Genomic DNA, 14,886 nt, shown 5'->3' with positions numbered 1-14,886 from the left:
CATAGCAGCAACCTAACAACACACAAACACTCTAGCAACCATCAACAAAAGAACAATCACTCTTGAGGACATATCTTTAAGATTCTGTGATTGTACACACTAGCAACATCCTAGCAACCACTCGGAAAACCCTAGAAACCACTCAGAACACTCTAGCAACCTCATAGCAACACCCTAGCAACCACCCAGAACACTCTAGCAACCTCATAGCAACACCCTAGCAACCACTCAGAACTACTTGGTAACCACAAACACTTAGACATGATGGTGGTGAGTACTGTAATGGTAAACACCCGTATATTATCGTAATAAAATATAAAATTGTAGTCTGTTTGTCCCAAATGAAGGTGATCATGCAGAGTGATCACAACCTCTTGTGTTTTATTTTTTAACCTCAGTTTTGCCTGTCACACATCTGACCAACTGCCGTAAAAGAAGGGATGATCGGAGAGTTTTATAGCTGGATGGATGAACAATGAGTTAAGTGTGGCTTAATACTGTTTGAGGTCACTATGTTCAAAACATTCATAAATATATCACAAGATGCAGAACACTCCTAACTGAACTAATCCAGCTATGAAGATATTCCTTGGAGGTGTAAATCCCTGATACATCAAAGCACTTCCCTCACAATAGTCCTTTGCTCTGGGAGGTGCAGGCCACTGGATCTGCACTAGGGGTTTAGGGGCCACTGAAAGCAGTAGACCTGAACAGACCGTGCAGCACATGTGATTAATGCTGAGCTGAAATTAGGGCAAATGGGGGGTAGATGAGCGGTCATGCTCGGCCAGCCCACCCGGTTCAACTCGTGGTGTTTGGGGTGAGGCTGTTCACAGCTGGGACATTCCCATAGGAAGAGACAAAAGAACATGGGATATGGGGTTAATCTGAATTTAGCATAATGTGATTTGACATAATACAAATCAGATCTACTTCTATAATGAACTATAAATAATGATTTATTTCTTTATTTATATTTAATAATAATAATAATAGTAATTATTATTGTTATTATATGAATGTATAAATAGTTTTATAGAGAGAGATATATATTTTATAAATAGAGCTTTGGATGCTGTGGAATAATAAGAGGCTAATGAGACTGAGGGAAGGGGAGGGCATTGAAGCTGGTGGGCTGAACTGCAGAGAGGAGAATCGGCTCTCCGGTCTCTCTCCAGTCAGAAAAAAATTACCCCTACAATCCTCCACACGAGACTCCAGCGATGCAAGAAATACTGCACCTTTGATATCTGTCCATATTGCATCAATATTACAGGATTAAACGGTCAAGACGTTTGGTCTGAAGTTTAAAGGTAAGACAAACTCTTCTTGTCCACCTTGAACTTTCTGAATGTCAAGCGACTGCGATCTTAACCGTCAGTAAGTCTTAAGTTTTACAAGCAAAGTTCGTAATATAGCGAATGGCTTTTAAATATTAGCGTAAAATGTAACAGACCAGTTTAATCGTGAATACAACTTTTTAGTTGCGATTGCGGCATCTCTTGTCATGTCCTATAAATTTGACAGTGTTGAAATTAGTATTCGCAAAACGATATTGGACATTCAAATAACAAATAGCCTATTTGAAATTAATTTGACACGTATAAATTAGCGCGATTCTTTGTCGCAGTTCTCTATCCATGTTTTGTTCGGTTTTTTTTGGTGGGGGGGGGGTTATAAAAAAACTTTTTTTTTATAAAGAAAAAGTACATTAAAAGTAAGTTTAATCGGTTTTGTATCATTTTTATTTATTTATTTATTTTATTATTATTTTTTTTTTTAAATAAATAAATGTCATTGTCTGAATTTGACATTGATTAGATTCGTATTAAGAAAGTAACACCGAAAATTCCAGTAGCAAATATTGGAAATTCGAATAATGGTATATTTTAGCGGGATTATTTAAAATTATTTATCGCATTTTTGCTGTGTTCTGTTTGATCCGAAACTTTTTAACCAGACGATTTCATGTATAGGCTACGCTTCGCTTTGGATTATTAAATTACTCGTACTCGTTTTGAGATTTTAGTTTTCTAAATGTTTTGTCACTTTTTTAAATAAAACTTGTTTTCAATGAAGCTGTGTTTATATGTTTACCATAATGACATAAAAATAATGTGGTATTATACCATTATGCAGTTCTAATTTACGGCTATTTATTTCTTCTAGCGTTTTCATGATGCAGTTGTTGGATTTGTGGACCACATTCTTCCTCTCTAAGGATTTTTACCTGACTTGAGAAAACCTTGCTTACATGACATCATACTAAGAGGAGAACTGGATACCCAGCTTCCCAAGTCCACCAGCCCCCCTCTGTGGCCTGTGGTGGGTTGCACGTTGGATTTAAAACCAACCAAGCCAATACGAACCATGGATGACCTAATTGCCAGACACTACAACTTCACTGGGAAATTTCGCAAGGTCAACAAGGACCCAGGACTCAGAGCGGACTCTGTCGTGTTCATCATCGTGTGCTGCTTAATAATCCTGGAAAATGTTCTGGTTCTCCTCACCATTTGGAGGACCAAGAAGTTCCACAAGCCCATGTACTACTTCATCGGGAACTTGGCCTTGTCAGACTTGCTGGCCGGGGTGGTGTACACTGCGAACATATTGCTGTCGGGAGCCAACACGTATAGGTTGACCCCGACGCAGTGGTTCTTCAGGGAAGGGAGTATGTTTGTGGCTCTGGCCGCTTCGGTGTTCAGTCTCTTGGCCATTGCTATCGAGCGACACCTGACCATGCTGAAGATGAAGCTTCACAATAATGGTAAGACGTGCCGGGTCTTCATGCTCATCAGCACTGTGTGGTTCATCGCTGCCATCTTGGGCGGTTTACCAATCATGGGTTGGAACTGCATCGAGAGCATGAACAACTGCTCCACAGTTTTGCCACTCTACCACAAGACCTACATCCTCTTCTGCACCACCGTATTCAGTGTCATCCTCATGGCCATTGTCATCCTGTACGCCCGCATCTACGCCCTGGTCCGCACACGGAGCCGCAAGCTGGTCTTCCGCAAGGTCGCTAATGGCCGCTGCAGCAACAAGAGTTCGGAGAAGTCCATGGCCCTCTTGAAGACCGTCATCATCGTGTTGAGCTGCTTCATCGCGTGTTGGGCGCCGCTCTTCATCCTGCTTCTGCTTGATGTTGCCTGCCAGATCCGCACTTGCCCGATCCTCTACAAGGCTGAGTGGTTCCTGGCTCTGGCTGTGCTCAACTCCGCCATGAACCCTCTGATCTACACCCTGACCAGCAATGAGATGCGCCGGGCCTTCATCAAGATGCTCAACTGCTGCGTCTGCGACCAAGCGGCGGGCAAGTTCTCCAGGCCCATCATGGGCGCCGAGTTCAGTAGGAGCAAGTCGGACAACTCCTCCCACCCCAATAAGGACGAGCCTGAATACTCGCCCAGGGAAACCATAGTGTCTTCTGGGAATATCACCTCTTCTTCTTAAAGGGACTTTTGGTGTACATTTATGTCTCGAGTGTGTGTGCAAGTGAGTGTGTTCGTTTGGCGTCCTCATTGTTTGTGATCCTTAACAGTAGCGGAAGTCTGGGAGAAACCAGGATTTGTTGGAAGTCTTGGCATGTGCTTACATTAAAGACTTCGTCTTCTGCTATTCCTGACAGATCGCCAGAACGTTTTTGCAACTTAGGGAAGCACGTAACCAACCATTATTCAGTCTTTTTTTCATCCCTGTCAAATGGAAACCTGTAGACAAGCACTTTTTAGGGAATTGCTCCTTGAGAACCAACATAGGCATTACTGACTCGGTCTAAAATGGATTGATGTGAGAAATACTAGCTTGTTATGGTTGTTTGTACTACATTTTTGGAATTAAATTGAAGAAATACAGTCGAGAGGTGCTTGTATTTCTTTAAGTTAACACTATGGTATTAGGATGTTATTTTGCCCCTGATCCAGAATGTATTTTGTAAATGCATTTGTTTTTCTTCACCTTTCAACAAATAAACTGTTGTTGTAGAAGAGTGTGCATGTACATTAGCTGTCAATATTAATTTATCTTGAAACAGTTCCAATAAATTTGAAATTTGGAGGGATGGAACTAAGTGTTGTGTTAATTAATTGTAAATATATTTTATTATTTTACTTTGATAGTATGCCGTGTATCATAGCTCGTGCACATTGATCTGCTCTGCCGCCCATCAGGGGTAGTTTTGTCTTTGCTGGGTTGCATGGCTCAACTCTAATGAAGTTAATTTGATGGGATGGAAATATCTGGGGAATTTAAGATTAATGTCTATGTGAATTTTCTGTTGGCTTGTCACATTACAACAGAATTAATGTACACGCTTGTATTTATCTGTTCCTCATACATAAAATCAAATCATGAGCCAGTTTTATCCCTGTTCAGTGTTGCACATTGTAACATCTAGTCCATGTGTTTTTGTTCTTTTAGTTGTTAATAAATATTGTTGAAGAAAAAGCAATCAAAGTTGTGATTTGATTTAATTAAAAATTCTATTTAAACGTTTTGCTTAGTATTTAGAATTGGGTCCAAAATTTGGAGACCATATTGAAAATGCAATGCAGAAGCAAATTTCAAAATTAAAACCTAAAAATACAAGAAAAAGCAATCAAAGTTGTGATTTGATTTAATTAAAAATTCTATTTAAACGTTTTGCTTAGTATTTAGAATTGGGTCCAAAATTTGGAGACCATATTGAAAATCTGCAATGCAGAAGCAAATTTCAAAATTAAAACCTAAAAATAAATTTTAAAAACTTTATGGACAAAAAGTCTGATGTTTTTTCATTGAAGTTCAAGATGCAAAACCTATCTGCTTAAGTGCTGCTGTCATTAGAGAAAAGAGAGACATACTAAAAATTCAGCTTAATTTTTCATGTTAATTAATTAAATAATTAATTATTAAAATCAAATTGTTATGGTGACAATATAATTTGTAATTAAAAAATAATTTATCCGTAATTAATTTGTACATTTAGCAAAAATGCAAAATAGAATCATTTTCACAAGTGGTCTCAGATTTTTGAACACCATTGTAGATGTAAATAGAATTACAATTAAATAATATGGTTATATAGATGCAATTAAATTATAAGGCAATTTAATAACTCCTGAAGAGCACAAAGGACAATAAGATATAATGTAAATATAATTCTGGTTTCTTCGCAGTAGCAAAAAATTCTCATATATGAGCAAAGAGCGCCACTTACTGGACAACTGCTAAAATGGCTTCTTTATTAGATTTTAAGATTTTTATAATTAATAATTATTACCTAAACCACTCGCAAATTTTTAAATATGCTTATATGTACATATTTACACTGATAATCCACATTTACATTTAAATGGATGCATTTCTGACATATTCAGTTTCATGATACCACTTCATGATACTGCTACTGTAAGCAATTTGCTTTTTTACTTTTTTTTGTGTAATTACCCGGTGCATACTGTCCTGTATACATCCATAATATATATTTAAATCTAAAATCTAGATACTGATTCAAGAAGATTCATGAATATGTTATGAATCAACTACCCATTTAGTTTACAGACACACAAATAGGGAATACAGTGCCTCATAAAATTGTTTCCCTAAATGATAATTATTATACTTATTATTAATTATTTTGTATTATTACTGTAAAAAAAATAGGGTTAATTGCAGCCTATCCCTTAGGATTTGATTACTGATATATACATTTTATTTGAAACTGATATTCAGAAATTCAAACTCTGAAATTCATAAAATCAGATGTAGAAATGACTGAAATTAATGTAACAAGTTAAATTGTGGAAACCCATTTGTTGCTATAGCTCAATGATGAATGCTATAGCTCAATGTTTCTTTTTTCAGAGAACCAAAGCATTACAATGTAACTACAACATGCAGTACAATAATTTGAAAACGGTTAAGGCTTCATTGTGTAAATACAATGCAAATCACGGATGGTAAGGAATGAATAACGGATAATTATGTCAGTTTGTTAAAGACACATGACAAAAAATTTTTCATGGGTTCAATGGGTTCAGTTTTATTGATGTCATGGAATGGGGCTGCATTGCCCTGCAACAAGAGATCCTTTTCCATTTGTTTAATTTATTCATAAAATGCAATATTAATGTAAATGTTTATAACGGCTTACAGTATTTCAGTAAGTAAATACCTTTTTGTTTATACTCCCTCACACATAAAATATAGGAAGAAACTGTCACCAAAAAATGCAACCAAACTCTTTACGCACTTTCACAGCGATGGTAAAGCAAAGCATCATGGGAGCGTGAGTCTATACTTGGGAATTTCTCCATTTTTGGTTGCTATGGCTGTAGCGGGATAGAACTACATTTCCCAGAATGCCATTTTCTGTACATTGGCTCATGTTATACATGGGGGAATATGAGAGCGGCGGAGGAACCGAAAGCGACAGCCGAATACCTGGCGATAAGTATAACATTAAATAGTGGTCGTGAAATGGGGGGAATTCAAAGCCAAATCACCCAGAACATGCTGTCGTAAAAGGAAAGTCGTATTTGGTGTATTTTTTTTTAAATATAAATTTGGCGTGGACTGGGGTAAGGCACCTCCCTGCCTGCTCTGCGCCGGGGTGTGTGCTTGTTTTTCGGGTAGGCTTCATCGCATCACCGCGCTGCAGTGTGTTACTGGAACCGAACTGAGGTGCCACGCCGCCGGTTACAGATGCCCTGCGCCGTCGACCGATACTATGTCAAAAACAGAGAGAGTCAAAGTAGCACTGCGACTCAATCCTACTGACCTATGCAATGAAAAAATGGCAACTTTGCTCTCTAACAGCTGTGGTTTGTAGCCATAAAGAAGTGCAAGTGTGCAGAAAAATATAGTGGAGCGTTTTTTGTGCCTGTTATTAAAAAGGTGAGGTAAAAAATGTGCATCTCACTACAAATCTAACTTTTTTGAAGATAATTGGGTCATACTTTACATTACATCGTTATTGTTGCAATTGTACTATTTAATTACGTAATTTAATGTTATCCTTCATGTTAATAATGAAATATATGTATTTATGATGTTCATGAAACTGTTTGTAATTGCACAATCTTGTAATTAAACAGGTTGTTGTAATTGCTGCTGTTAACCCATTAATTTAGTTATCCATCATTTAACTCTGTAGCTTTGTTACACTGTAATGCTAAGTGTTACAAACAACAGTGTGAGTTCTTATAAATGAAGCGTGTAATTTTTGCAAAATAATGGGTATGTTTAAATTGCCCAATCAAATCATGCAAAGTGGACTTCACAGGACATTTGGCCACTTTAAGTCAAATTTAAGATTTCCACTGCAAACTACTTAGGGAACAAGTGTACATCGGCATATGACTTCACAGGAAGTGGAAAGGGGGTTATTTACCCACAAGGCATTTTGTACCACCTCGAATATGTCACTTCCCTACTATATAGCATGTCAAATGTACGTTGTGCCCAAATATGCAGTAATAATGAAATGGTAGCTGAAAAATATCCAAATTGACGGATTGCATCTGCTGACATTGTGAGGTGTGCAGTCAGGAAACTTTCCTGTCCCATAAGACCTATTAAGCTGAGGAGCTGTCAGATTTAGAAAAGCTGACAAATAAAAATAAAAATGATGAGCCATGTGGCTCTTTCCACATGTAAGTGCTATAGGTACCAAGAACGCTGGTTCCCACTAGTCAATTATTTATCAAATTCAGTACATACTCTGATAGGATGGGATTTTGGACACAGAAAAAGTTTGGCTAAAAAAAATGTGATTGGCATTTTTATTCAGGCTGATGAAAAGAAGTGCTTTTTATGCTGTTTTTGAGCGTGTAAAGTGAGATGTGATTAGCGAGAAGACATCACATTTTCATTTTAAACACCAGTTGTTTATTACTAAACTAGGTGTGTTTATTTAAATATATAATTCAATATATAAGTACAGCATGGAGTTGTTATATACATTTATATATTTAAAAGTATGGTAATGTATATTTATTTCTAAAATACCTACCTGACTCTAGTGTTGTCTGTGACAGTGTGACTTGAGTTTTCCATATGACCAAATTTTGTCAGGTGACGTGAACTTCTACAAATATCCCCTGTTGAGTGTGTAGGGTGCAGTGAACACTAAGTAGAGACCCTGTGAATTGGAATACAGCTAATTTCTTTTTTTTAAAAACAGGTTTTTGAACACTCCCCTGTCAGCCATTGGTCGACTGAACAGTTAGTCCCACCCTAAAGTCACACCACCGAGAGACAGTGTTTACACTTTCTGTGGGAATCAGTCTACGAATGGTTTAATTATTGTTGTCTCTGTGTTTAAAGTTGGGATAGGAGGAAGTGTTTGGATTAAAAAATATATATATTTAACATTGTTTGTAAATAATGCTGATTGTTCTGTGGTGTTTTTATTAAAATTATTTTTATTGCTGACATGCTCAGAAAGTCCCACTGTAACAGTTCTAAACTGTTCTTGTTGTTTTTTTTTTTTTATCAGCAGCTTTGAAAAGCAGCAATAGGCAGCCCGCATGGAACGAGCAGGAAGCATCCAACTTGATATTCCGGACTTCAGCAACTCCGTCCTGTCACATCTGAACCAGTTGCGAATACAGGGCCGTCTGTGTGACATTGTGGTCAATGTTCAGGGCCACAGTTTTCGTGCCCACAAGGTGGTCCTCGCCGCCAGCTCACCCTACTTCAGGGATCACATGTCACTGAGTGAGATGAGCACCGTGTCCATATCAGTAATCCGCAACCCAACCGTGTTCGAGCAGCTCCTTTCCTTCTGCTACACGGGACGCTTGTGCTTGCAGCTCGCTGATATCATCAGCTACCTGACGGCTGCCAGCTTCCTTCAAATGCAGCACATTATTGACCGTTGCACCCAGATTTTAGAAGGAATCCACTTTAAAATCAGTCTGTCAGATGTGGAAGAGGAGATCGGGAACGGGGCCCACAGGACCGCCAACCAAACCATTGAGTCAGGAAGAGGTGGGACCGGGCTAGGTGGGTCCCGCTCCCTAAGTCCCAGACATACTAGTTCCCGATTGATTAGCAACACTGGGGTGATCAACATCCGTGATGTGAGGGAAGTCCGAGAGATCAGTCCCCCTGGGGAGTCCATGAGTCCCCAGATTGTGGAGCACAGTGGCATTGGCTCAGAGGAGGTGGGAACTGGGAAAGAGCCCATTCTCCGTATCAACCGTGCTGGGCAGTGGTATGTCGAGACGGGGACTGAGGTGGAAAGAGGAGGAGAGGAGAACGTGCGGATGGTGGACGGGTTTCGGATTAAGACGGAAAGGATGGATGAGTGGATGGGAGCGGAGACCCAGGCGTCGACGGAAGAGGGCAGTGGGGCCGAGGAGGGGCCGACAGTGATGATTGACACCTCAGGACGTAGCACACTGGTGCAGGAAGGAGGAAGAGGTGGGAAAAGCTCCCAGCCGTCCAGTAGCATCAGTGAAACAGAGAGGTGTGTAAAATCTTTCTGAAGTTTACTTTCAACGCCAAAATGAAATCAAAATCTTATTCTTATTGAACATAGTTCATCAGTTCATGTTATTCTGATGAAATTGTGTTAATTGGTCTTTTATCAAAATGTAGTGCCTTTCTCCACTTCTAAAACAAGTTTCTATTTCAGCTAATGTCACCAAGCCTTCTTACTTTTCAACCCCTTTCTTTTAACCATTTACATTATCCAATCAGTACTTGATGATACCATATTGAATAAGTATCCCATTCTACTCAGAATTGGTTGTATATTGGATGTAGTTGCAAACATCCTTTCATGTTGATTATAAAGTTTGGAAAGTCCAGGTGTGATATTTTAAAATGTGATGCATTTACCCCATTAACCCATTTTCTTCTGCCGACAAGTGTCCTGTAAAAGATTGAACCCATACTGTGTTTTTCTTTCAGGTTTAGTCCAACAGGAAGTGTGGTTGTGATGGCTGATCACCAGAGAGCCAAGAGTGAGTCTCCAGGAAGAGTCGACGATCAGAGACACCCCTCCTCACAGGTAGGGCAACCTTGATCAAGACTTGGCTCTATACACTTACAACCCTTGGTTTAACTTTTTATGATCTCTGAACACAGTTGAAGTAATTTCAAAGGAATATCAGTGGAGCACACCTTACCGAGCTAATAAGAAACTTTAAATTGCCTGCAGTTGCGTAATACTAAGAACAGTTGGTGTGCCTAACTTAGAGTGCATTTCAATTGGGAAAAGGGGTGGGAATCATGAAAACAAACCATAACCTCTCACATTTCCCTTACTAGGGAGAGGAACAAGCTGTGTTTGACATGGGGGGATACGAGGAGTACCTACGAGAACAGGTAGGTGATCGGTGGTTCCGCTACAACCCCCGTCTCACCTGCATATACTGCTGCAAGTCCTTCAACCAGAAGGGCAGCCTAGATCGCCACATGCGCCTGCACATGGGCATTACCCCCTTTGTTTGCCGAATCTGCGGGAAGAAGTACACCCGCAAGGACCAACTCGAGTACCACATCCGTAAGCACACAGGAAATAAGCCTTTCCATTGCCACGTCTGTGGCAAGAGCTTCCCGTTCCAGGCAATCCTCAACCAGCACTTCCGCAAAAACCATCCAGGCTGCGCCCCACAGGAGGTGTCCCATAGTGCCTCGCCCGAGACTACCACGGTCACCTCCCGTGGAGGCCAAAACGAAGATGAGTCGCCCTCCCAGGAGGATGCTGAGGGCAATGGTGGAGGTGACGGCTCGTCCTTCGGAGAAGGTGTCCAACCTTCGGTATCCACCACTGGGCCCGACTGAAAGGCTTTGAAGGAAAACGTCACAAGTTTAGGGAGACACAGGACAGCGGGGTCCAACAGAACCTTCTCTTGAGAAATCCCTCTGTCCCTTGTCTCCCACCATCCACACTGAAATTACAAGTTGGAAGGAGTTGAGTGAGCAGGAGGTTCTCTCAGCTGCTGTCAATGAGGAACGGATAAAAAAGGAAGAGTCTTCTGTGTCCTACTTGGACGAAGATCCTCTATTTTTTCCAGTGATAACAAAGATGCAAGGAACAATTTGGTAGGAATAGTATTCTCTAGGGATTTATAAATGGTATTTCCGCTTTAAACCACATCTACCTTCACCATACAAACTGAACAGGACATCAATATATGAAGACAAGCCACACTTCAACAACCTCACACACCACTGGATGCAGTGATTTTTGTTTTCTTTTTTTTGTTTTTAGTCTTTCCTGTCTTTTATATGTTACTTTTTTATATTTTTGTACTACAACAGATCTTTCAGGATAAACTAAAAGAGAAGCTCTAGCTATGATTTGGTCAAATTGCGTCAAAATTGCCAAACTTCTCTGTGCCAGAAGATGAGTTATAAAAAGAGAGGACATCGTAGTCCTTTGCTACTTTGCCTTGAGACAATCTTGAGAAATTAACCTGGGGCTAGACTTTGCGCTCCCCAGCCATGGCAAGCTTAGGAAAACGGGTTCAGTTTTTTATTAGGGACCCTCAGGTCTGACCTAACATCAGATTCTTGATTTATTTTTTCGTTTTGTGTTTAAGTGCCGATCCGGCCTGCCATAGAACCGAAACACATTGCTCACACTTAGCCTCAACGCAAAGGAAATTGTCGTTATAGAACTTTGGGTTTATAACAAGAAAAACTCACATCATTATTTTACTTTTAATGTTGGTGGTAATACTGTGATATAGGCACTCTGGTGAAAAGATGTTGGTAGAGTATAGCAGTGACATATATATTTATTTCAAGTTTAGTTCCCATTAAGGCTTTCATACATCTCTGAACTCAACAACTCAGCTGCTGAATGTTGGCGATACAGTGATATAAAACAAGGAAATCCTTCAACCTCAGATAAGCTACAATAGACCGCTCAGTTACCTCTCTCTCACATCACTTCGCAATACCGATCTGTCGCACGCAGATGCGTGGATGCACTCAGCTGAATTTTATGTTCAGTGTTTATTTCTTTTCATACGTTTTAAGTCGCTCGTTGAGATTCGCTAGTCACACCAACTTGTTTTACTGGTCTGGCAATACTTTGTTTGTAAGAATGTGTTTGAGCAGGGGTAAGTGGTCTCTCAGAGGATGTAACCTTGTTCCTTTTTTGTGTCAAGTCAAAAGAAATGAGTCTAAGGCTGAGACGAACCAAAATGCGGACTTGGTCGTCGATGCCGTTTAGGAAAACGGAAACCGTATGTCTGTGATGACTGGGATACGCCGAAATGCCACGGAATGACTTTGAGTGTAAGATTTCCCTTCAGCTGATGAAAGGCACTTTAACCTTGGGGTCAAGTTCCTTTACACTTGGCTTATGAACAGATGTTTCCAGCTGGTGCTTTCAGTAACCAAAGGAACTGAAATTTATTGTGGAAGTTCTTAAACCCTTAAGATTTGGAGGGCGAAGAGGAAAAAAAGAGATTACATCAGGCACTTAAAAAATGGGATGGGGTGTTTTTATTTTGTTTTTTGTTTTTAGAATATTTGTATATCTATATACATGTCACTTATGCATATTTAGGCAAATTTATACTTCTAATAACTATACAGAGACAGTTTCTAGAATGATCAACAAAAGCAAAGGTGTTTTAAGTGAAAGTAAAGCTGTTATCATTTTTATAAGGCTGTGAATCACACTTGGTTGTGACTGATTTTTTAGGAAAGGGTTGATGCATATAAAAATCAGCTACTGATGTTTCCAATAGGGATTTTGTGCACCTCACTTAATATCAACACAGGTTAGAACTTACTTTTACCATTACTCACATCTGTGAACACAGGTGAGCAGGTAAACACTTCTTACAAATATCAGGAACTCACTGTTTACTTTTTGTGTTTACCTTTTTTTTTTGGTTTGTACCAAGTGGATTTTCTTACTTAGAATTCTAGCTCTGGGTAACTTGGGTCGACATATTTCACAAGTGCAGCAAAAAAAAAGAAAAGAAAGAAAAAGAAAGAAAAAGAAAAAACTACTTACATATGAACATTTCCTCTCAATGTAAATACCCATGCCTCAGAAGTATTCACAGTGAAATACAATCCTGAAACTGTATAATTTCACGTTTGTTGTACAGCGCAGAACCCAGGTAAATAGAAAAGCATGTTAATATTGCTTTTATATGTCACAATGCAACCTCATGATAATAGAGAAGGGCAAATGATTTTGTCAGTAAACAACATAATCATAATCTAATATGTTATAATATATCAAGAAAAGATGTTCTTTTTTTATGGACTTTGCCTTTAAGTTTAAATTTAGGTTTGGGGCATGGGCCTGTTTTGTGTATGCCAATCATATAAATTGACTTAAATTATCTCTATGTGAATGAATTAATTGCAATCTAATAACAAGGGGTCTATATCTGTAATCAGTCATTCCAGTTATTTTACTGCACATTTTAGCAGTCTAAATTTAATCATATTAATTTGGGTTTTAGGGCTAATGACAACTTTCAGCATGTTTTCCCTTTGTGCATATCTGTTGTTGATCTTGAAAACATTGATGGTTGACCATCCTGCCTGTTCTTTTTTTATTTTAAACAATATTATTCATTCAAATATTATGTTTGGCTTTTGTATTTGTTTTCAAGCTTTAAATAACACGGTGGAGGATAAATGTGTTGCTGCAGTTTATATATTAGGCTGTAATATTTAATGTTTCTGTATGACAATACATCTACTGCAGTTTAATGGTGTTGACTGAACAAGTAATTTCTAACCAAATTGTGTCTAATCTTAACAGTGTTACAGAATATGTAGTTTCAAATTAAGCTACTTTTAAAGCAATATTTCACCCCATTTCCAATTCAGAAATTGCTTTCAGATAAAGTGGTGCAAAATTAAAACGCACCGTAACACACACAATATCTTTTTTAAAGTTGTGAAACTGATGACCAGTTGATTTCGACAAGAAAAAATATGTATCTTGAACTTATAAAGCAATTATACATATTGGCAAATGTGATAAAATTTGTTTCGGTGATTACATGCCTCGTTTTTTTTTTTTTTTTTTTCCTTTTCTTTTCTTTTTTTTCATGGTCTGGCTTGTGAAAAGTAATACAGTGCATGTCTCTACTTACTAGTTTTTTGGGAAGACCGAATTACAACACTGAGCCATATCTTCAGAGTTTGTTCAGTATTGTCGCGAGTCCCTCTGGAGCAAATATTTTGTACAAGCAACACATTTTACTTCAATGCAAATAGCCTACGTATATATTTCATAACTTAGTCTGTCTGAATAAGCAAGCAAACGTGATGCTTTGTCAAAAAAATTTGTCAGTTTTTTTTTTTTTTTACCTCAAAAGAGTCTTTGTACAAGGAAATAAGACATTGTATTTCTACTGACCCTCAGTAGAAATTGTTTATTTGCATGTTGTCTTTGTAACGACCAAACATAAAGACATTTCCAGGCATCTAAATTTGCACCAAGAGAAGCCAAAATATTGACCTTTACAATTTGTCTTGCTATATTGTTTTATCTTGTAAAAATCAATATAGTCTGTAAAGTTCTTTCCATCCCAGATAGCATGCGGATGTGGGCCACTTAAGGCAATGACACAGCACTGGTGGCCTTCTTATGGCCCCGTACAAAATGGATGTAATCCTGAAGTGGCCCACATGTAAAATAGCAAAAATGGCCCAAATTTATCAAATCACATATGGGCCTCTGTAGGCAAAGATGTGATGTTCACGACAATGTGTAATCTGAATGTGACCCTAAGGTGGTCCATGTGGTAGTAGAACAGAAATAGGGAATATGGCCCAAATAGTGCCAACCAAATGTGGTCCACCTTTGGCAAAAATGTGGCACAATCGACAAAGGCTAATCAGGGTGTAAACCAAATGTGGTCCACATATGTTTCAGCAAATGTGGCCCAGGTATATTAA

At 38.7% G+C, this 14,886-nt stretch overlaps 2 protein-coding genes across 4 annotated transcripts; both read left to right on the top strand.

Moving 5' to 3' along the window:
• The first annotated feature begins 1,156 nt into the window (after positions 1 to 1,156).
• On the top strand, positions 1,157 to 4,442 carry LOC107757487 (sphingosine 1-phosphate receptor 1). The gene is made up of 2 exons (XM_016574968.1): positions 1,157 to 1,313; positions 2,170 to 4,442. The coding sequence occupies exon 2, from the start codon at positions 2,371 to 2,373 to the stop codon at positions 3,457 to 3,459; it is 1,089 nt and encodes a 362-aa protein (XP_016430454.1). The 5' UTR covers positions 1,157 to 1,313; positions 2,170 to 2,370; the 3' UTR covers positions 3,460 to 4,442.
• A 1,837-nt stretch (positions 4,443 to 6,279) lies between these two features.
• On the top strand, positions 6,280 to 13,952 carry LOC107757485 (zinc finger and BTB domain-containing protein 37-like). Of its 3 annotated transcripts, none has more exons than XM_016574965.1 (4): positions 6,280 to 6,882; positions 8,489 to 9,460; positions 9,907 to 10,006; positions 10,267 to 13,952. In XM_016574965.1, exons 2-4 carry the CDS (start codon positions 8,517 to 8,519, stop codon positions 10,780 to 10,782), a joined length of 1,560 nt encoding a protein of 519 aa, XP_016430451.1. In that variant the 5' UTR covers positions 6,280 to 6,882; positions 8,489 to 8,516; the 3' UTR covers positions 10,783 to 13,952. The 3 variants fall into 3 exon arrangements, with proteins under 3 accessions (XP_016430451.1, XP_016430450.1, XP_016430449.1); XM_016574964.1 differs by having other exon boundaries at positions 8,486 to 9,460; XM_016574963.1 differs by lacking the exon at positions 6,280 to 6,882 and having other exon boundaries at positions 6,892 to 9,460.
• The last annotated feature ends 934 nt before the right edge of the window (positions 13,953 to 14,886 follow it).

This window comes from Sinocyclocheilus rhinocerous, unplaced genomic scaffold, assembly GCF_001515625.1.
Source record: "Sinocyclocheilus rhinocerous isolate Xijiao unplaced genomic scaffold, SAMN03320098_v1.1 scaffold2578, whole genome shotgun sequence".
NCBI lineage: Eukaryota > Metazoa > Chordata > Actinopteri > Cypriniformes > Cyprinidae > Sinocyclocheilus > Sinocyclocheilus rhinocerous.
The sequence above is the reverse complement of the archived record's forward strand: the minus strand, read 5'-3'. Positions and strand labels throughout refer to the sequence as shown.

Excerpts from the sequence above, each read along its gene's own strand:
- LOC107757485 (XM_016574965.1), top strand. The coding sequence starts at position 8,517 with ATGGAACGAGCAGGAAGCATCCAACTTGATATTCCGGACTTCAGCAAC. Across the intron at positions 9,461-9,906 it reads AGCATCAGTGAAACAGAGAG|GTTTAGTCCAACAGGAAGTG; the intron begins GTGTGTAAAATC and ends TTTTTCTTTCAG. Across the intron at positions 10,007-10,266 it reads AGAGACACCCCTCCTCACAG|GGAGAGGAACAAGCTGTGTT; the intron begins GTAGGGCAACCT and ends TTCCCTTACTAG.
- LOC107757487 (XM_016574968.1), top strand. The coding sequence starts at position 2,371 with ATGGATGACCTAATTGCCAGACACTACAACTTCACTGGGAAATTTCGC.